At 36.7% G+C, this 23,258-nt stretch overlaps 1 protein-coding gene across 1 annotated transcript in view; it reads left to right on the top strand.

Annotated features, from left to right (window-relative positions):
* The window catches only part of MYO3B (myosin IIIB), a 213,236-nt gene that overhangs the window by 70,017 nt on the left and 119,961 nt on the right, over positions 1-23,258 (top strand). The window contains exons 10-11 of the mRNA XM_075028469.1: positions 9,044-9,109; positions 21,952-22,107. Of these exons, the coding sequence (XP_074884570.1) occupies positions 9,044-9,109; positions 21,952-22,107 (222 nt within the window). The remainder of the gene's footprint in view (positions 1-9,043; positions 9,110-21,951; positions 22,108-23,258) is intronic.

Genomic DNA, 23,258 nt, shown 5'->3' with positions numbered 1-23,258 from the left:
CCAGAACACTCCCTTGTCCTATGTCTGTCATTTACCATTGCTCCTTTCAACTCTTCCTTTTCTCTGGATGTGTTAACTTATCCAGGAGATGCTTCTTTGCAAAGCTTACCCTAGAATATTCAACATGAGGTGTTGGTTAAATCTTGCATTCAAAAAAAACCAAAACACAAAAAATCAAAAACCCTCTTGATGTTAACATGTTCCATGATGTTTTAATATTTCAGCTTTGTAGGGGTTGTCTCTCATTGCATCACTAATTGGTCTGTTACACATTACGTGCACTGTTAGTGTTTCTTGACTTAAATTTAACTACCTTCATCCTTTCCTAGATTCCCTAGCTTATGTGAATCAATATTTTTCCCAGGGTGTTTTCCACAGTCTGCCCAATTGTTTCAAGAGACGCATGAGTTTTAAGTTAGCATCATACAAGCTTATTGGGATATGGTCTTATTGATATTATTGTCATTTAGTTCTGCATAAGAGAGGGTTTATTTGAATTGCTGTCATGGGAATTTTTTTATAATTAATAAATTCTTCATGTTTATCGTACTATGTTTATTAGTCTTCACTCCGTCATACAATTTTTTTTAAAAGCAGCCAAAAATTCAAGTGTTTTAGAATAAAGCTTATTGGATGGAATAGGAGAGGGAACAAATAAATTCCATTCTACATACAGTCGTCATGCTCAGAAGGCATATTACCTTAAATGATAATTCCTTTTTTAAAAAATGGTAGCCTTACACGTCTTGTACATTTCTTTACGCTTCAGCATTTATTCAGTCTATTACTTCAGAATTTTTATAATGATCCTTCTAATGGTCCATTGGAAATATACCACCATTATCTAATGTATTCCCTCTATAAGTATTCATTTCTGAACCAGACTGGTAGGGCTATCAGAATAGTGTCAGTTCTTGCAATGCTATGAACCAGACTAAACTGAAAACAGTAAGTAAGCTTTGAGTCATAAAGTACAAATAAGGAGTAATCCTTGTTTCCTCTTGAAAATGCAGAGTTTAAGTGCTTGCTTTTGTCAAGCGTAATGATTGAATTCCATGTTCAGTACCAGCCATATCAAGCATATGGTGATATACTTCTTTTGTGGGGTTACTGTTAGGTTTATTTGTATTTCTGTAGAGCCTCAGCTAAGAATAGGCTCCTCTCTGTGAAATGGAAGGATAAGAAGGTGTCATCCTCTTTGAAAGTAAGACCTAAGTTAGTCAGACAAAGAAATGAAGGTGAAGAAGAAGCGCAAGTGGCAAAACCAATTCTGTGGTTCTGTGAAGCAATTCCCCCTTTTCATGGGAGTAACATAATGAAAACATTTTATGCTTCTTGGAAAGAAGGGCCCCAAAAAGCATGTCTCAGCCAGCTGGAAAATCACAGGTACCCTGTGTTACCTTGTGTGTCCAGGACAATATGAAGTCTGTTGGCAGACTGACTGTGGTATGACAGGGCTTTTGCTGCTGTGTGTATCCTGGGCAGAGGCAGGTCTCAGCAGGAGCACAGAACTGTGGGACCAGGTTCTGTGTCAGACTCCAAATTGTCTAGTTCGTCCCTTGGCAATCTTCCTCCACTTCTTAAAAGAAACAGTTTGTGGCATCCCCCTAAGTCTTCCTCTTGTTGAGCCAACTTTTAGCTTTCCAAGAGTGGATCTGCTCCACTGGGCAGTGCCTTCAGGCAGGTGGCCTACTCAGTCCTTTTAAACTGGCTGATGCATAGTGGGAGATTGAAACACGTACAATTCAGGACCTGCCTTTAGAAATTTATCTTTGGGATTTTCACTTTCAGATTTTACAGATATTTTACTTTCCCATACAAATCTACAAATTTGTGGTGTAATTGCAGTATTTTAATATTCCAGCTACAGAAGTGTAGTGTCTAGACAATGCCATGTATTTCAGTCAGGCACAGAAGTATTACTGTCCCATTTTTATTTCTTTGGCAACTGACAGTCTCCTACTTTGCAAATTCACAGAGCAATGGTTTTAATAGAAAAGCAAAATATTACATTGCAGTAAAGATGTGAACTGGTTATAAATAAAATTCTCTACTATTACTTTCTCTGTTTCAGTTGCTGTTAATTTGCTAGTGCCTCTTCAGCTCTCTGAAACTTTTGTGAATAAATGAGATGACAAAGCATAATTACAATTCAATTATGCTAAATATTTGTTTTGAAGCTTGACCACTGGAATGCAAAGCTGTACATTTTCACCTCCATCCAAAAATATTTCTGAAATGAAATACTTGTTTCTGTCTCAGTGAAGCCAGAAACTGAAACTGGAAACTGAAGAGTAAATGACAGAAACAAATGATGCCTTGTCAAGTCCTGAAAAAGGCTAATGAAACCTTGCAGCTGCCAAATCTGACTGAAACCAGTAGCCTGTGAATTGCGATGTTCAAGGGAAAAAGTCAAAGATAATCCAGATGTTCCCAGGCAGAATACTTTGCAATACTTTTTCATCCATTTTCTTTCTGTCTGTATGAACTAAGAAATTAGATGATTGAGATTTGTTTTAATACATTTTCTGAAGGTTATTATTTGACCTTCAAAATAATTTAATGTGCTTAGCACGTTATTTCTGTCCATACTCATTACTTTAAAGGTGACTTTTAATTTATCAGATATATACCGTCTTGAAACACAGGATTGTTCATTTGAAGGAGGTTTCTTTAGAAGGTTTCTTTTGACAGCTTCTTTTTATTCTTCCTGAAGTGCTTTTCTTTTGGCAATGCATAAAGTGAATCTTGAATATCAAAAGGAGATTTGTGCATAATTCTGGAACTGACTACCTTTTACCATTTATTTTTGCTCATTATTATACTGGCTGATGAAATATTCTAAGCTGGAGACTTGTGAATAAATCTTGATTTAAGTGCGTTTTAAAGAGGTAGTTCATATTTTGTTCATTTGTGGATTTGTATTTGTTTTGTAGCTGAGCCCATATCCCATTGTTAATCTACTAAGTCACCTACCTAGTGGCAGCAAAATAAATAAATAGTCACATTTATGGCAGCAAAAGGGTGCAAATGTGTATTATGTGTTACAAGATATATAGCCATCATTCTCTTCTGAGAAAGAGTGAAAACATACCCAATTTGTATTTTACTAGATCAGGATCCTATATTACAAAAAAAAAAGATTTAAAAGTGGATTGGTACCCTCAACTCTTTCAAGAGATTAGGATCCTTAGGTTAGTCCCTTAGATGTATTCATCTGTTTAACTTTCAACTCAATATAAATTTATCGTATGCTGTTGGATTCAGTCTAGACTTCTGTAACTGTGTACAGCCTATGGAAAATAAAGAGCATCCCTTCCAGTAAAGAGAGAAATATCAGATAATTCTGTCTCTGTAATTAAAAGGTAGTAAAATACTTAAGCAAGAAGAGTATTTTTGTTTCAGCAGTGAGGTGGTAATGTATTGTGTTCTGCTTCCTCTTAACCGATTCTTTTCCGTCGGTAGGTTTTGATCTTGGTTTAAAGCAGCATATGCTTGTTAGAATTAAGGCACTTACACATTATTTGAATAGATATATACCTTTGATATTGTAGAAGATAAGAAATTGAAGTTGTATGTTAACAGGTTTGAACTAGACATTTACACAAGGAAAACAGACCTTCCAGAGAAAAGGAAGGGGGAGTGGAAAAGGAAAAACTATTTAGAAGTGAAACAGTTGTTAGCGAGAAGGTGTTTGGAGAGTGATTTGGCAGGAGCATAGTCCCCCTTCCCCCTTCCCATCAAATCTTTTCCTAGGATGTACTGTACCCTTTGTTCTTACAGAATAATGGTACTTTTGCTGGTGCCCCCTAACTCTATTAGAGTACTATGATCTGGCATTAGTTTGTTCTCTTGCCTGAGAAAGGTTTATGTAACTGTGCTGAGCCCTAAGAAGCTAAAGATGATGTGAGAAGCTACCACCTTTTCTAGCTGTCTCATATGCTGTGATTCGGTACATACGGTCTCAACATACGGTTCATGCCTTGTAGGCTGGATAGGCATGGGAATGCCTTGCTTATAGATCTGGTTAAGAAGATTTAAGGGAGATTGGTGCCCAGTATGGTCAAGACTTGCACAATTCTAGGTGTTCTAAGGAAAGGATGTTCAATTGCCTTTGGAACACCCTAGATCAACTCAGTGGGCAGGCAATTGCTTTAGACCTGGAACCATTTTGCCCAGATCCTGTGCTTCTGACATTGCTTCCAGTTTTATTGTAGATACTGTATTCTTTCTGATCTTCTTGTCTCTTGAGGCAATGTGCTGCTGTGGTTCCCAACCAAGGAGGCTTCATGCAGCAGCATTCAGATTGATGACAGCTTTCCACTGACCTAAAAAGCAACTTCAAAGGCCTGCCTGCATATGCACGGAGGATTTTGTGCTGATTCTCCACTCCTGCAGGCACCTAAATTCTACAGTTTCTATCTTAAACTTACAGAGCTGAATACAGTACCCTGCTTCCTGCTGAGTGGACTTTGGTGGAATATATTACTGGAAGTCGGTCAAACTTGAGCAGTCTTTAGTAGGAGACAGATGCATGGGAGAGTGTTTAGGATCTGAATTTTTGATTCAGATAAGTGGAACCCTCTTGCTGATTTGAATGGGCCACAAACAGTGCATTAGGAAATCCTCTGATCCCTGTTGAGAATTGCCTGGTTATGTTTGGAGGATTAACCAAGGTGGGGATGCTCTGGAGTGGTAGGACTTTAAACTTGTAAGAGAATTTATCAGGTATTAATTAATGTCAATTATTCACATATTTTAATAGAAACCATTTGTTTTACATAACCTTTTGTAGGGAAATCTCATTATTATGCATGGTTGACTTGTGCTTTTTCTATGGCTGTTTCTCTTAGGTTTTTGAAATATGCATGAATGGTTTAATTTCATGTAAAAACTGCCTATGTATAAACCTAGGCAACTGTCAACAGAACTATTGTCTCTTAAGTCTGCTAGAAAAATAATTCACACCATGCGTGTGTGGGGCTGTGATTGCCAGAGCCTGTTCATGGTGACAGGTGTTGGATATTCATCTGCTAATTTCTCATTAGAAACAATGTGGTAGGCTGATGATACAGTTTGGTCATTGGAGGCCCTGTCTTGATTTCTGTTTATAAAACATATGGCTATGTTTACTGAAATAGTTCAAAAAATAATACATGCATTTTCAATTTTGTAAAATTTGTCATAGAATTATTTTAAGATGAAAATATTTATTTTCTCATTGCCGACAAATATCTATTATCTGTGATCTGTAATTAGGCTCACAGCTTAACGTAAAGGACAAGTGGTGCTCACTGAGCTGCATCATTGGCCTTATTGTGGTAAAATGACCGATTTTGTTTTACCAGCTGTGACTTTGGAGGCAGGCTGAATGACAGGGAACACATAAAGCTCAACAGATTAAAATATTTCCGGCACATAACTTTGTCTATATCATTCAGAATTCAGCAGCAGTTCTTGCTTGATAAGCTTGCTAATGTCTTCATGTTCTAAGGAACATTGTGCTCCTGGATGGGGTGTCTTGTACAGGCTCAGTCCTGCAGTCCTCACTGAAGCAAAACTCCCAGTGAAAAACAGTATTAGTATGACCATGGAAAGCACTGAATACAAGGGTAGAACAACTCCTCACAAGAGCAGTGTATCTGCCTAAGGAAATAGAGCATGTAGTTCTGTGACTAATTATGAATTATAGAAAGAACTAAAGGAAAAAAGACACAAAGTTGGGAAATAAATTGTTGATTACTCATCTTGCATCAAAAGAGGACATTTTCAAAAGACAAGCCCAATTATACCCGCTTTTTGCAATAATATTCATATCTACTTCTCACCATTTCCATCACTTTATAGTAGAAAATAAGACTGTATTGTCCTTCAGCTTCTTACATATGTGGCAAGGGTGACTGAAAGGTTGCATGCAGAGCATTCTAATTTTATATGAAAAGAGTAGAGTAAGTTATGTCAGCAAGTTAACAAGAGGTAGCTTTTTAGTTTTTCTAGGAATGTGTTCTGAGTACTGCAGAAACAGCTAGATGTTGGTGAAATGCAGTGATACAAGTATACAAAAGCCATAGGACTCCATGTGTTGGATTTAATATAGTCTGGAATCGCAAATGGCCCTAGTTTGATCTTTGAGCTGAAGTGGTGAGGCAAGTGTTGCTTCTTCGTGGTTTAGCATCTGATAATGTATGAGTTGCTTTACCTTTTCTCTTTAATGCGATATGAATTGCAGATATCTTAATGGATTATTAATTTCAAACTGTAAAAGACTTAGTGTGCTCACAAAAAAGCCTGAAGTGAGTTACCCTTGCATATCCGGCTGTTTTTGTTACCCTAGAACTTGAATTTGAGTTCTTACTGCAGAAATCCACCTCTGGAGTGCTATGGAAGCAATGGTGTTTTCTGCTGTCACCATGAAACAGTTTAGTGGTGTCTTAGGCAAAGTGAAGGTAGGAAGCTGACCCTCTTATGCCTCTTTCTGGAAATCCTTTATGGATATGATGCCAGAAAAGGGTGAGCTGATTTTGTACTTAGTAGTTAAGTAACACCTTTCATCAAGGGGAACCAAGGTACTTTACAGATGCTAATGAATTAAGGTTCTGGTCATGTTTATCAGCTCAATTTTATAGATGGGGTACCTGAAGCATCAATTTAGTGACGTAAGTGCAGAGGACCACTAGTTCTTTTTACTACAAAGGTACTAAGAATAACATAGTATCTTCTGTTAACAAATACAAAATTATCAAGCTCAAGAAAACATCTGTAGAGTTATAGATTCCTTGGTTGTGTTGATTGGTACATGGCGTGCTCAGCCACCTCCAAGAGAGTAGCTATCAGTGAGAGCTTAGCAGCTTAGTAATTTGTTGGACAAAACACGTTCTGTATGGTTAAAAATATGACTTTCTCCATTAATCATTAACCCACAAATGACTAAATATATTTCCCGAATGACATCTGCTCTGCTGGTCTTTTCTTCCATGGTGAAATTGCACCAGTTTCCATCATAACATCGGTGACTAATGTAAGTATCTCTGTGTCTTTTTTTCAAGAAGTTCCTTGTGAGATCATTAATAGAACCTCCAAATCACAATGATTTTTGTAAGCATCATTGTTACCGCAATGGAAAGACTTAAAGAACAACATGAACGGAAAAGACAAAACTATGTATTTCATGAATAGTAACTGAGCTTTGAAAAAGCAAATTACCTTGCAGTGAAATTCAAAATTTCACAGCAAATATTCAGTAGACAGCGCTGGTATAATTCTAAAAATAAATACACTGTACTTCACAGTACAATAAAAGGTGGTCTTATCAGAATCCAAATTGTCAGATAGAGTACCATTCCTGCAAAATAAAGACTAAAAACATATACTAACTTCAGCTGGCTGTCCCTTAAAGCTGTTTGCAGAGTTCATGCATGTGGGATGTGTGGACTGCTAACCATTTTCATTATAGAGAAAGAGGTTTTAAAGTTCACCTTTCTTTGATACAGGTTTTTTTTCTGGGAGTACATTTAGAAAAACTTTTCAACATTTTTTATATGCTTGTAAAAAATCAGATTCTGTATGTGCATGAACATATGAGCCTGGTAAATGGAAGACAACCCTGAAACATTATTGTCATTGAAAGTAACCAATCATATTTTTTTCCTAATGATAAATTTGATAAGTGATGCACATCTTGGACATTCTGAATTTCCTCACTTCATGAAGAAAATTGTGTTCCCTGAGGCTTCTGTAACAAAAGAGAAAAGTAATAACATATTAATCTCAGAAAACATGTCAGCCTGCAGTGAAATTAGATGACTGCATTTGTTTCGAATAGATACAGATGAACAAAAATGGCCCATCTATTACAAAACCACATTGTAATATTTTTTTTTAAACCATTTGGTTTGGATTTTTGAGGGTAACTGTTAAATGCAACTACTCTTTGAATGAATATGCATGAAAAACTCAAGACTACTAAGGAGATCAGCACTAATTTATGTTGTTTATGCTGTTTGCCTTTTTGTTTTGTGAGATGTTTCCAAGCAGTGACATGCTGTGGAATGTGGCCCCAGTATAAACGAGGTGATTCATGATACAATCCAGAATATTAGTGAGTGTTTCTGTTGTAGAATAAGTCTTATTGTAATCTTTTTTTTTCTGCCAGTTCAGTAATATGTGACCCTTTGCACTGAGCCCTCAAATGCAGCAAAAGGCAAATCATTAAGGTTTCACAAAACACAAGTTTAATCTTAAATGTTAAATAGACTTCAGTACTTATCAAATCTTAAGTTGCAGAAGAAACCTCTGGAAGATAACAGTATAATATGTATAATGATTCGTGAACACTTCCTGCTATAGGTTGGTCCACTTAAATTTGAGCCACTTAAAATTTGGTCCACTTAATATGACCTATAGGCCTTGCCCTGTATGTTTATGTAATTTAACTGTAACAGTAACAATCAGAAAGGAAAGTAATTATAGGCCAGCTAACATGGAACCTATCAGAGTTTAAAAGATTGATCTTATGGAAGGCTGTCTTACTATGCAATATAAAAATACTGTCTGCTAAATGTCACTTTAAAAATAAAATCTATTTTTAAAGTGTCATCCAAACTGAATACAAATTGAAATCTGGACTAAGATCCTACAGATTGTTGACAGTTTGGTGGTTCTTTTTTGATCAGAGTCAGTGATCTGGGATAAAGGGCTAAAATGGTGAGATGGCTGGGTTAATATTCCAGTTTCAGTTGATCCTTCCTGAGTCAGGCTGAATTGAAAGCAAAATATTGGGAAGCACACAGTGAGCTATACTGACTACCAACTTCAAAGGTATTGACATAAAAGGAGAAGGACATGAAAAGAGGAGAACTGTCAGTGAATAACCAGCAGCAAGAAAAACCCAACAGACATCTGAAGGGGACACAGACAATTCGAGCATTGCTTTCTCAATCATCATTTTCTCCCTAGTGGAACCAGTATCATCTCTGTTGACTCTCTGTGAGATAATTCCAGCAAACATTAATATTTTAAACCCCCAAACTTTGTATTTTTTCAGAAATCCTCCTCCTACTTTGCTACATCCTGAAAAATGGTGCAGAGGATTCAACCATTTCATTTCACAGTGAGTTTTATTTTCTTTTAAAAACAGCTTATTCAGCAAGGCCTACGTGTGTCAATCTGAAAACAGAATCTGTCTATGGAGTTGTTGCTTTTGCAGGTTTTTAACTTCAGTTTTCTTTTCATAGACTCTAGACTATGCTTCACTTTTTGAAAGCTATACAGCAGTTTGATCTTCTCATGTAATTTGCTTCACAGCCTCTCTGAACTCCTTAGTTGATTTGCTTCTTGACTTTGATGGACCTGGGACAGGTTTATATATATACCTGATTTCCTTGATGGTTTTGCAGTGAAATTTTGTGTCAAGAAGAAAAAAGTGTTAGTGAAAATGACTGCTGGTCAATATAAAATAAGAATTTGAAAGACAAGAAAGAAAAGAGTTGCCTTTTACCACTTTGCTAATACTAGGTAGGTTGTATACCCAATATATGTAATTGAGCACCAGTTATGCTCTTCCAGTGGAGGTAGTAGAAGTACATTCCTCCAGAGCAGATTGACCCTAGTTCTGTTTCTCCATAATGCATGTCCTTGTTTGCACAGTAGTGCACATTGTGATATATAGTGGAATCAGTGTGTAATTACAAAAGACGCTCGGTGGTGGATGAATTCCATTCTATTATAGAGAAACATTTTTACAGTATTTATGCTCTGTAGCCTATATTCTGGGGGACTCTAGCACTTCTGGGTTATATTCCACTTGTGCTTTAGAGAGTCAGTGCAGCTGGTAAATAAGATTACATTCCTTTCTCGGAAACATTGTGCATTAACCTTCAACATAGTTATACAGGTTTTTCTTACTTGGTATCTTCCTTTTTAGAAGTCCCTGCTGAGCTTGAGAACAATACAAAAACCTAAACATTTCTTAATGTTTGTTCAGTCCTTTAGTTCAGCATGCACTGTTCCTAAAAGAAATCAAATGTTAGTACTTTATGGCTATACTTGTTTTTAATCTTGTCCTTTGGGTTTTTGATATCTTCAAGGTGTATATTTTCAACCACGTTGATTTTTAATTACTTTTGCTTAATTACTTTCTCTCACCAGCAACATCTGCAGGTTCTCAAATCTTGCTTTTCATTTTTACAGTAATATGCACAATGAAGTAAGGAAGTATGCTCATATGCAGTCTCTTAACATGGAGAAATGCAACAATTGTAATAAATATGCTGGGTTTATAGCTACCTTTAAGAGAACACTGAAATGGAATTCTCTGTGACATTGCTTCATTCTTGGGCATGTATTGGTGAGATTGTTATGATGCAGAGGTTACAAGATGTTTTTATGGAGGCTTGGATTTACATTAGTGGATTTTCTAAAAAAAATTAAATAATGAAATATTGGATCATACAACTGCAAACCTTTTAGCTATTACTGATAATTGGCTCATTTATATGCATTAGTTATGCATTTGTTGATGCCCACCTTGTGACAGCTTAGTTATGATAAATTAAAAGCAGTGATTGTATAAACTCCGTACTGCCTTTTATCCATATGTTAGGACCTTGCCTAATGTTTCTGTCACCCTTGTGATGAGTGGCTAGCTTTCGAATAATTTCATTATCTATCTCCTTCCTGATGGCCAACGTAATTTGCATAACAAGCTTATCTGGTTCAAGTTGTGGGCCAGACCTGTGTACTGACAAAAACCAAGCATGCAGCTTTGGCTAAGCATACTTTTGACTTCAGTTCTGTTTACACAATAATTTTATTTATGCTAAGATTGCCAAACCTGGTCATTGTAGCTTTTTTCACCCCACATTCTGGTCCCTTGAAATGCCACTGTCTCAAGAGGCATTTTTGTTGTAAGTGTTCTCTCATGTATTATAGTGACTTACAATATGCCTGAGCTGCAAGTTTCAATGTACTTTTGTAGGTAACTCTTTAAACTGTTAAAATAGTAATAAAGTATTTTTCAGAAATGAAGTCTGTATTTTTAACTATGATTGTGCTGCCCCAAGAAATAAGATTTTGCAGGAGCATTTTAAAGTTAGATACATATTTACAAAATCTGAATGGAGAAAGGGTCAAGATAGTTCTTAGCTTGGTGAATTTATGTTTCTATTCCCAGCATTGTTGACCTTGACTTGACATGAAGACTGTATTGTGTTGTCCTCATAAGGATTTTTACAATGAGATAGCTAATCTAAGTTAGATACTTTGTTTAAAAAAAATACAGACAAGACACAATTTCAGCCAAGTCATCTCTGGCAGCAGCCTAATTTTGTATTTGGTATCTACTGAGATACGCACAGCACATACATACTTGTAGATGGTCAGTAAAATTCTATGTATGCCTGTTTATCTGTACTACTGTAATTGTCCATGAAGAACTTGGCTGCTCTGCTCATAATGTGAGAAAATTAATTATCTGTTTATTTTATCTACATATTAATATGGTTTACCATTCCTATAAGGCCATGTAAACAACCACATCAGTTGCTGGAGGATTGGCTCCTAAAAGTAATATACTTTTACCTATGTTTATTTCTATGCTGAAATAAAATAGAAGTCATGCCCATGAATGTTTATGAAGGTTTTGGGTTTTTTTTGATAGCTACAGCATAGATGACATTGATCTCTTAAGATAACAATTTGTGTCCACCACTATTTTAGACACAGGGCTTCAGAATTCATTCATAAAATAATACAGGGTATATTTTAAAATTAATAAAAGAAATACCTATTCACTGAAATTATCTCACATACTGCAAATCATTTTTTTGGCAGTTTAAGCCTTGACTGATCTCCAGGGGTAGATAGAAGAGTTAATATGTTCTTGGAGCAGAAGGATACAATAACCTTTATTTACATTACATCACAAAATGGTAATTTTAATTAAAATGAGCAATGGTATCTCCAGGGACAGACATTCTCCTTTTAAATTTATTTAACCAATGATTAGCTATTATGGTTCTTTGAATTAATTAGTCATTCTTGAGCTGGAGGGAATTAAAGAATTAAGAAATTCAGGAAGTACTGAAGTCAAAATGTGAAGTTACAGGATTTATGGTTGCATTTATCACTAGAAAGTAACTTTTATTTTAGCAATGACATTGCAAATACAATACAAATATAATTTTTAGTCTTGATAAACTCAATTTTTTTGTACTCAATTTAAACACAGCCATGCAAGCTGAATTTCATAGTGATGAGTCTACATTCAGAGTTATTCAATTAATAGATCATTGAGATATATAGGTTTTAAGTGTTCCATTCAGATTTAACTTCTCTGAATGCAGATAAATTTTTTTCAAAATTTAAGCAATTGTTTAGTGACATTCTGTTCATGTTACATAAAGAATATTTTACTGTTTCTGTCACTGAGATCATGATATGTGTTTGACATAATGCATTAATTTCATAGTGTCTAAGAAGACAAAGAGGTTTGCAAATGTCAGAAAGATACAGATTGTGATGTGTAAGGTTATCACCAAATCCGTAAGTTCTCGCATTTTATTCATTGATGTAGACTCTGAGAATCTGTCTACAGATGAACTTGAAATACTAAATTGTGGTACCTGACAAAAGATCTCCACCACTTTTGAGTATTGCATGAGATGTTTTTATACAGATGAATGGGCATATATAATGGATACAATGATCTTCAGCTTTCTAATGAGAAGTTGTAGTAAAAACCTGCAATTTTAGGTAGAGGTGAGAAACTTCCATGCAGGTTTGAAGTTCTGACCCTGTAAAGAATCGTGCTAGATTTTACAAATGTCACAGTATCAAGGTCTTTCATTCAGTGAAGTATACTGTTGAGTTCCTTGCCATTAGTGATAAGCACTCATTCTTCCTGTGGTTCCCATGGTTTGTGGGTTTATTGGCTTGCTATTCTCAATTGTAAACACTAACAGTAGTAAGTATAGTGCAGTGAGAAAGATATGTATCCATGGTGGAGTGGCAAGTCTATTTGGGAAACATTAGCGGTTCTAGGATGCTGCATAGAAGATTATAGTATCAGAGAGAGCACATGAAATAATTGTCTGATGAGACAAAGTTTCCTTGCTCCCTTCTTCAAGCTCCTATTGTCATTAAATGCCAGTATTTCTGTTTCTCAAGTAGTCTCTGCCTATTGCTTTTTCACTGGGATGTTTTTTAAGCTTAATTCAAAGCATAGATGCTTCTGGAGCTCTAACGTTATTACCATTTTTTGGAAGGAAAGCCTTTTGTAATATCCAATGTTTGCCATCTATCTCTCTGCTTTACTTGAAAGGAAATGTAAAGGCAGGATGTTACCACCTGTTGTTACTGCATGGTTTTCACTCCCATAATATTTGGTGAAAGTGAAGGCTGAGCATGGCAGAAGACTGAGGACAGTAAGACAGAAGTGGTAGGCATGAACACTAAGATGCAGGGTGGGAAGGAAGGAAGATGGCAGGAGCGAAGAGAAGTGAAATATGTCTGTGCTGATCTTGTAGTAGTTTGTTTTTAGGGGCGGACTTACTCCTTCCAGTTAAATTATTCTAGTTCTCGAAGAAAGGATGTGTTCTAGATGATCCAGGTTTGTTTGGAATGCATTTTTGATGGTATGAAAGGCAGAAGTATGGAAATAGGAAAGCAGTAAAAATTGGAGTTGCAAAAAATATAAAACAAATAATAATCCACCATTTCTGCCTGATAATAGTACCTTTGCACTGGACTGATGAAGCAACAGTAGAATAGTAATGCTTTATTCCTGTCAGTAGATTTTTAAGTCATCTGTACTTGTAGAATAGAGACAAGAGTTCAGTTCCTTCTTTTCCAACCGAAGAAACTGAGACAAAGGGAATCTTTCTCAAAGTCACTCAATAATCAAGAGCAGAGCTGGGAATGAAGCAGTCCAGCATACTTTTAGATTAGGGGAAGCTCCAGGAAGCGCAGACATGGCTACTGTCCTTCTGTGGGCCATGAGGTACAGGTCAGGTCTGGCACACAGTAATGGGAAGAATGTTGCTAGTGCCTGTGGACTCCCAACTAGTAGAACTAACCTGATCTCAGCTGCCCATATATTTGTGAATTACTTCAGATGAAGACATCATAGCGTGGCTGCATTTGGGGTTTCACAGCAGGGGGCATGGAGCAGTCAGCTTAATGGTGTGTGAGTGAGTAACTTCCCAGCTGCTCTGTGATTATGGCATAGTGGATCTACAATTGCCTTTTTAGTGGCTGTCCTTATTTACTGGAAGATAGGAAAGAATGCACTAAACAGCAAGGGAGAGAAAAATATCTCTGTCCTTAGCTGCCTTTCCAGCTATGACATAAGATGTGAAAGAAATAGTCAGTAGCAGACTATGCTTTCCTTATCTCTTACCTTCTGCCTCAAATCAGGATCTGCTGTAGTGTCAAAGGGAGATGGATACCTAAAGGGAGAACGTTTGGTACAAATGCAAAACATACTGTTTCTAATAAAAAGCTTCAGCTGTAAAAGGTTCTGAAGGCTATTTGTGTTCCTGGGTCTTCAAAGACAGGCCAAAGAAATAGAGCAGATCCATTCCTGATAAAAGGCTAGGAACCCCTCAATTTTGTCATACAATAAATAAATGTATTTGGTGTTTTTCAGATGCTCCCTAGAATTGTTCTGACTGAATTTCTGTTGTCTCTGGTAAAATTCTAAGGGTTTCAACATGAGCAAAGTCTGATCCATTCTAAGAGCTGCAAGAAGTGCCACTCCATAGCATTTGCATTGTTTGTTCTCTAAAACATGTATATGAGCCAGAATAAATTGTTGTGTCTACTTAGCCCAAAGGAGGCTGGGAAACCTGCTGTAATTTTTGAAGCTGTAGAGGAGGTAAAGCTATTTACTACACTTAATTTTACAATTTCAGTGTGAGTGAACCTTTGTTAGGTTTCAGATGTGTGCTCTAAATTACACTGTATGGTGCTTGATGTTAAAAATTAAACTTAAAGAAGATTTATTAAGAAAACAGGTGCTGGTGACATTTCAGTGTTAGAGTATTTCTCTCATTGTTAGGGAAGATTAGTAATTTACAGCATTTGCTACCAAAAGGCAGATCAATAAAGATATAAATGTGTTCTGACTATCGGAATTTATATTATGCATGTGATGATTGAGTACTTTGTCATAAATTCAGTCTTTCATCCTGATATCTGATTGTAGCAGAAGGAACAGTAAAATCCTTGTTATTTATCGTGGGATGCTGGTTCAAGACAGGAGCGTATTTAACCTATATACATACCCTTAGTGCTTCAGCATTTGCTTTTTCCAAAGGGGAAATTATATATAGTTCTGAAGATAAGAATATTTGTATCCTATATGTCCTGTTGAATTAGGACTGAAAACGGAAATGCTGTTGGCAAAGCTGTCACAGTTTTTTAGTTAATTTTTGCAAACAGGTGACCTGCAGCAGTGGGGGATGGGCAGGCCTGGGAATGGGAAGCAGGGAGGCTTCAGGGAAGCAGGCACATCCCTGCATCATTATTGCAAACGTAAGTCATGAAATGTCTTTTCTTCTCCACCTTTCTGCTGCATGTGACTGACCAGTGTCTGCCACAGCTACGTGTGGTACAGAGGTAGGAGGAACAGAGTGACAGATAGGAACAGAGCATTTTAACCACTTAAAAACAATCTCAGAGATTGTTATTTTTCATTCGTTGACTGGAAGGTTTCTGACCAAATGTACCTGGCCTAGATTCATGCTCTTGATTTCATTAATCTTCCACCGTGAAACAATCTGCTGATGGAAGTAGCCAGGAAAGTATGCAGAAGAAAAAATAAAAATCTCAGAATCTAGAGACCTCCTTATCTCTGCTTGGTGAGAGGATCAAGAGAATATCACCTTACTCTTTCTCCTCTCCGTCTGGGAAATCTCTGTTCTAGATTCCCCAGCAGAGCCGTCTCCACCTTTAGGGGCAAGCTGGTAACTGTTTTTTCTGAGATTGGAGGAGAGTATCTCAGCACCTCAGGATGACCTGAAGTCCTGTGCAAGACCCTGGAAAGCTCTTCTGTCCCAATAGGAGAGTCCTGGAAATATTCCTCACTGCTAGGCAGCAGGTACTGTCTGAGTAGTAAAGTATTTGGGGGGCAGGGGGAGTGGTGTAGAGTTGTGTGAGGAGCAGGTGATGGGGAGAGCAGCCTGGTGGGGCAGGCAGTGGCAGAGAGATAGGGACTAGAGGAGTGGCAATGAGGACTTTATCTAACCATTTGTTGAACAGATTGGAGACTTTTTATGTCTCTTGCCCAGAGGCTGAGGTGTGGATTCCCCAGCTCAAATACAGAGTCTGATATACAGTCATAATTTCTTCCAGATAATAACCTATGCATCTTCTGTGCATGTAGATGATAAACAGTGACTAGATGTCTAGTTGGATATTTGGTTTATGAGACAGAATAAGTTCCAGCAATCCACTGCCAGCAGATGAGAAATCATCAGAAAATGTGGCATACACAAAATGTAATAATTGAAGAAAACAAAATACTGGCGATAAATCATAATGTAACTAAGCTATAAGGGTTGGAGCTGCTTGGTTTCTTTATTTTTAAAGAAAGTACTTGTGGCCAAATAGGTCATAATAGATCTGATGAAACAGAACTTCTGAAAGAAAGAACTGCTGCTGCTCTGCTTAGGTTTGTCTGCAGTAGTGAATGATGTTAGTAATTGTTTTCTATTTCTGAACACACAGGAGACTTAGACCACCATTGCAGTTCTTATGAAACCTATTTCTTTCCATTTATTCATTAGTAAATATTAGCTCATGAATGCTGATAAATATCTCTCCTTTTCAGTCATCTGATTTGCTCCTTGCAAAATGGCAGTTTACATTGTTGAGATGTAGCAATTCCAACAATGTTATCGTCCAAGTGCAAGCAGCCAGTGCATTTTTAGAGGCTGTCTCAGACGGGCTTGTGTATATGGGAGCCTGCTCTTATCCCCTGCTAATAAATGCTTCATCTTTGCCTGTAATTGTGGCAGAATGGAAATGGTGCTTAGGAGCCTGGCTGTGAGATTGCAGCAAATGGCTGCAACCTATGTTTAATGTAGTGACACTAATGAATTCTGAGAATTAATTTTCAGCTAAGAAAGCATGATAGAACATACTAGAATTTCAAATTAGGTAATGGATTGACTTTCATCAAGGCAAGCATGTACAGCTTTTGTTTCCTTTTCAATCTCTACTTACTTAACCTTCCCATTATTTTAGATCCAAAAAGTAGCAGACCAAATATGATCATATTTTCATCATACCTTATATGAAACCCATCTTCTAGTAGATTTGCTAGTCAATTTGCTCAATGAAAGGCAGTCTCACTACGTTGGGTTTTTTGTTTTGTTTTTTGTTGGGTTTTTTGTTTTGTTTTTGTTGGTTGGTTTTTTTCCTTTGGGTTTTTTTTCCTTTGGGTTTTTTTTTCCTTTGTTTTTTTTTTTTTTTCCTTTGGGGTTTGTTTGGTGGTTTTGTTTGTTTGTTTTAATCATTTCCATGGGCCAAACAAATTGGCTTAATTTGCAGGTGCAGCACATTTGTTAGTTTTATATGTAATTGCAGCATGGTTGATGTTTGGCAGTGCCTAAGCTAACTGTCCAAATTGGTCTTAGAGGAATGCTCAAATGAACACCTGAAGATATTTTAGTTTTCTCCATTCCTCAGAAGCAAATGTTTCAGTGATATGACTTCTTAATATTGTTTTTTACTTGCACAACGCACACACTGATTCTGTTGGCTGCATTGAATAAGAATATTTGCTGATAAGTGTCATGATAAAAGCTGGTTTGTTACTGTACTCTTCCTCTTTCAAATGTTAATATTGCTGGATTTTTGTGTATTAATTCTTCATTTCTTTTTTCTGGCCTTTACATGGAATACATCTCCTTACTGAATGTACTGGCAACTTTGGCCTCAGGCACCCATATGATTAACTTTTTCACACATTATAGTTCTATTTCAGGGTGCAGGTCAGTAGAAAACACTGTGATAATGCTCACCTTCATGCTGGCTTTAGCATTGTAAGAGCTGATATTCTATATTAAATTATTTTTTTCTGAGGAGCAGTATGGCGTCAATACTGCTTCCAGTGTAGGAGATGATGCCTTACTGAACACCTGCAGTGACACTGGCAGTCTGATGCATCATTTTTCACTAGCCCATAGTTAGTGGCCCAAAAATTGTTACTTTACAGGTAACGTAACTAACAGCAGCAGCATGCATTCAGCGTGGCACCAAAAGCGACACAGTTGAAATGACAGTGTGTAGAAGCAGAATATGTAAATATACTTCAGAATACTAATAGGTCTTGTCTACATACAGAGGAATTAGTACAAAGGCATATGCACCAAGAGGAGAAAAATAAGGACTATCTTTTCATTTTCATATGACGGCTCTCCATCCTGCACTCCATTGCAGCAGGCCTGGTGATACACCAACTTGGCACTGAATATCTGAGTACGCACTGAGCCCACAGTACCTACTGTGACTAAGCTGCGAGCTGGTTACTGGCACTTGAAACATAATAACGAGTAATTTCTGCAAGTGACTGTGTCGACACTTCTGCTGTTTCAGAGCAAAAGGAGAGTGTATATGCCATACACACTTCAATTCCCTATGGCCTGCCTGGTCTTTCTGCTGCTGTGTTCCTAATGTGCTAGGAACTTGCGGTTTAACTTGATGAATTAAACCAGCTTCAGTGGAGATGTACATTTTCCTGTCAGTCTCTTCCCTGAACTGGAGTAGAAGTACTCCATACATGAATTTAAGCAGCTGTCCCTCACCCTTGCATGGCTGTTAGTTACTAGCTCTCTGCTGTGTTGTGGTATCTCACTAACCATCTGAAAGGGCTCTGTTCTTCCAATATAGGCACAAACTTTTGGCACAGTAGTAGGTGTGCTCTGTCTGAGCTTGGAACAGACTGATCACAGAATCATGTGGATGTGTCTTGTGCCATTAGCTAGGTCATCTTACAAATTCATGAAGTTTTACTTGTGCTTCAAGTGAAATCCTAAGTGACCACAGATTGCAATAACATCCTACTACCAGAGAATGAAGGCTGCATATAGAAGAAACAATATATAAGCTTTGATAGTTGCAAAGCAGAAGAATAGCATGCATGCAAAGTGAATAGTCAGCAGGGGATTGGCCGGAGTATGCAAGAGAAGCAAAGGTAGTCCTAAAGTGGTCTTCAAGACTGCCTCCCTGGCAGAACTTATGCTCATTAAAACACCTGCCAGACCTAAACAGCTAGCATTTCAGGCACATAATAAAGAAGCTAAGAACTTTTTTCCCTAAAATGTTTTCCTTCTGTCTCTTCTTGTCGGGCTTCCTTAATGAATGCGGTATCCTGGACATTTGGATATTTCACCTATGGGCCCTATATGGAAAAATTTCTCTTGCAACTTCTGGATCTTGTCAATAGAGTGTCTTTGGAGGTGCATTGCTCCAGAGCTCAGACTAGAATTCATATTAATAACTACATACCATCAGGTAAAAGATTTGTATGTTCTTCACATTTTAGTAAACACAAGATATTCTGTCTGGAACTACCAGATTTCTTGAAGAGAATCCATTTAAACTCTAACATTATTATCTGAAAAGCAACTGCCATGACATTGGGGCCTGTTGCGATAGGACAAGGGTTAACGGTTTTAAACTAGAAGAGGGTAGATTCAGACTAGATATAAGGGAGAAATTTTTTACACTGAGGGTGGTGAAACACTAGAACAGGTTGCCCAGAGAGGTGGTAGGTGCCCCATCCCTGGAAACACTCAAGGTCAGGTTGGACAGGGCTCTGAGCAACCTGATCTAGTTGAAGGTGTCCCTGCTCACAGCAGAGGGATTGGACTAGATGACCTTTAGAGGTCCCTACCAACCCAAACTATTCAATGATTCTATGATTCTGTGACACGGCTTCACTTGGATTCAGTTATATTACTGAAAAATTCCTGATGTAATCAAATTTAACAAGAAAATTTATATATTAACAATATAGCATAAACACTATAAATTTGTAATTATTGTTAGAATGATAAAAATCAAATGAGTTGCATGAGCTTTTCTGACTGAAATCTCCACTTCAGATACTCGCCATCAATCTGTGATTTTGTATACTACACAGTTTTTTGTTGGTTTGGTTTTTTTTCCTCTGCCTTCCCGATTAATGTTATCTTTCTTTTCAATGCTTTTTTCCTTTCTCTCTGGAAACATATAAATTTAACCAGGATTGGCATAGACCATATTGACCGTGTGGGTGTATTGACTTCTAAAAACCATGGATCACAAAATGAAAGGGGGGGGGGAGATGACACACGAGACACAGTTGTCAGAACCTGTTGAAGGCTAATGATGGATCTCTTCTTGGGGAGAAGGACAGTTATTTATAGCCCTGTGCTCAGAGGGATGGAAATAAAGCTGGTTCTGATACTTTAGTCTTTCTATCAGGAGGCTACAGTTCTAGCCTACAGCAAAATTCACCAAAATAGTTATAAAACTGGTAGCACATTTTACAGACTGTCTTTTCTGGACCAGATGTACCAAGAAGAGGTTGGGAAAATGGTTTTCAGGAATCTAAAGTATAAAAGTTATGTTTAAAGATATGTCAGGATCATTTTAAGACCAGACTTTAGGCTTCAGTAAAGTATTTGAGGTGAGACTAAACTTTAATTATTTTGCTAATGTGTTTGGTAGTATTTGAAATCAATTAATGTGTATGTTGGTTTTTTTAAGATGTAGTTTAAATTTTGCAAATTGATACTGATATAATATAGATTATTCTAAAAGGTATTAAAGTTTCATTGAACTTTTGGCTAAAAAGATAATCTTTATTTGTGATATTTGGCCCTGCTAAGGAAGTACTTTAGATGTATTGCTTAATATCAGCAAATATGAGATGTAAATGTAAAGTATGTACTACGAATGCATCTCATCACATAAACTCATCTTGGGCTGTAATTCATTGCAATGGTGGGTGCTAGAAGGGAGATATATACTGAATTGCAGCATTTCTTTTTCACATTCTCAAATAATGTCAATATTATTATTTGAGCAAGATAAAAAGATTACATTAATATAAAGAATTAGAGGGTACTTTACAGCAGTCTAATCCTGTTAGATCATTCTTCTCTTTGGACTATTATTTCAGCTTTATTGTACAGAAAAGAATTAAACTTTAACGATGCCTTCCTCAATTTTAAATTGTGATTATATAAATTAGCATGATACTTTATTTTATGCTAATTTAATAGGATTTATCTCTTTACTCATTACTAGATCACCTGTTCCTATCACAAACAGAACTTTGATACTCTGGCTAGCATTTAATTCTGACTCATTCATTTCTCTTCCAGTCTGAATTATGTAGGTCTGCAGAATTTTCTGTGATTCTTATGCTAGCACTTATTATTGCAATATAGAAGATCTACCTAAAACATTCATTTTAAAAACAAAACAAAGCTCTATATCAAATTGTTCTGACTAGTGTTCTATCATAGGTTTCACTTGTGGTTTTTAATAGGCTATATACTACAGTTCCTAGTCAAACTCTCATTGGAGAATAGGTAGAAAATTAAAGTGAATGAAGTATTGTCTATTCAGTTTAGGTTATGTTTAGTGTATATTAACTGTACAGCACATACAAGATACGATGCCATTTTTTCATAGTAAGCTAGTTACAGTTAAAAAGAGAGAATAAATAAGCTCAAATTCATAGCCTTTGTACTAGTATACTTGTAGGGTGAATTCACTTAGTTAAGTATTTTATGCCAGATTTATTCCAATGTAGAGAAGGAATCTTGTTGCATACTGAGGAACTCAAATTTGTGGAAAAAGAAACTACTGTATAATAATAGCCACACAGTAAGCCAACTCAAATCATGCTGTAATGAAATAACATCATTGTCTGAGACCAGTATTTCTCTGTCACAGGTGTCTTATAAAGGATTTTGAAAAGCGTCCTTCAGTCACTCACCTGTTGGAGCATCCATTTATTAAACAAGTACATGGTAAAGATATGTCTCTGCAAAACCAGCTGGCTGAGCTCATCCAAGAACAACAGCAGCTAGGTTCCATAGCCAAAACAAGGTACAGTACAATATACATGCTGCAATCCTCCTTCCCCACACTAATCCTGGAAGCACAAGTTGAAACTTTGAATGCACAGACATTTATTGTTCCAAATGATCATATTAATGCATTGACTAGCAGTATTATTAGCAGTAAGTGCTGTATGCCATGTGAATGCGAGAGACATGTTTTCCCATTCACACTTTTTAAAGCTAATTTGATCAGCCGTAATGCAACCTTCTCCTTAGCCTTCTTTCTCCCACTTAGCTCTTTCTATATGTTCACTTCTGGATCAGTCACAGAGATGCTAATAACTCCAGAATGTTCTGGTTTGTTGAAATACATATTGGCATGATGAAAAATTATATCATATTTTAGTAGCAGATCTGTAAAAATACAACTGTGAATAATGAAGTAACTACTAGAAAAGGTTAAGAACAGAACACTTTAAAGTTTGCTGTTTGATTAGATACTATTAGTAACAAGGCTATTCAGTACTTAATTGTTTTGTCTGTAGTTTAATAGTAACTGCTATTTTTCATTCAGCCTAGTAATTCTAAAATGTGCTTAAAAAGCAATAAATGTTTATCAGCAGCAGTGGGATTTTTTTTACTTTTGAGGCTGATTGTAAATATGTCTTAGTTGTTGTCCAGAGGGTGGCAGAATTTCACTGTTTCAAAAGAGAATTAAATGCAAATGAACACACCTTCCCAAGCTCAGCAATCATCCTGTAATAAGAAATTTGTCTAGAGTGAGATAAGCTGTGGCCCATTATTATAAACAAACACCTACTAATGTTGATGAAGAAAATTAAATGTCATAAGTCATAAACATGTATATACTTATATGCCATAAGACTCTGTAGCTTAAATGCTAAAAGCCCAAACAAAAATGTACAAGTTAAAATAAAGGAATAGCTATATGAACAGTTTCAAGGTGAAGTTGACTTCTGTGGGTTTGTTGGTTTTGTTTTTTTTTTCTTTTCTGGAAAAACATACCAGGAAGTGCTTACTGTGGGTGAGGGAGCTATGCCAGTGTTACACTAGAAATTTCTGCTTATCTAGCCTCCTAAGCAGACCTTTGTCGTGTAATACCTCACAGATCAGATTGCCTACAGCTGTGGGTTGGCTGGCCCAAAAGGTCTCAGAGTTTTCGCAGCTGTTGACCAA

The sequence above is a fragment of the Buteo buteo genome, chromosome 5 (genome assembly GCF_964188355.1).
Source record: "Buteo buteo chromosome 5, bButBut1.hap1.1, whole genome shotgun sequence".
Classification (NCBI taxonomy): Eukaryota; Metazoa; Chordata; class Aves; order Accipitriformes; family Accipitridae; genus Buteo; species Buteo buteo.
This window is presented reverse-complemented; position numbering and strand designations above follow the sequence as displayed.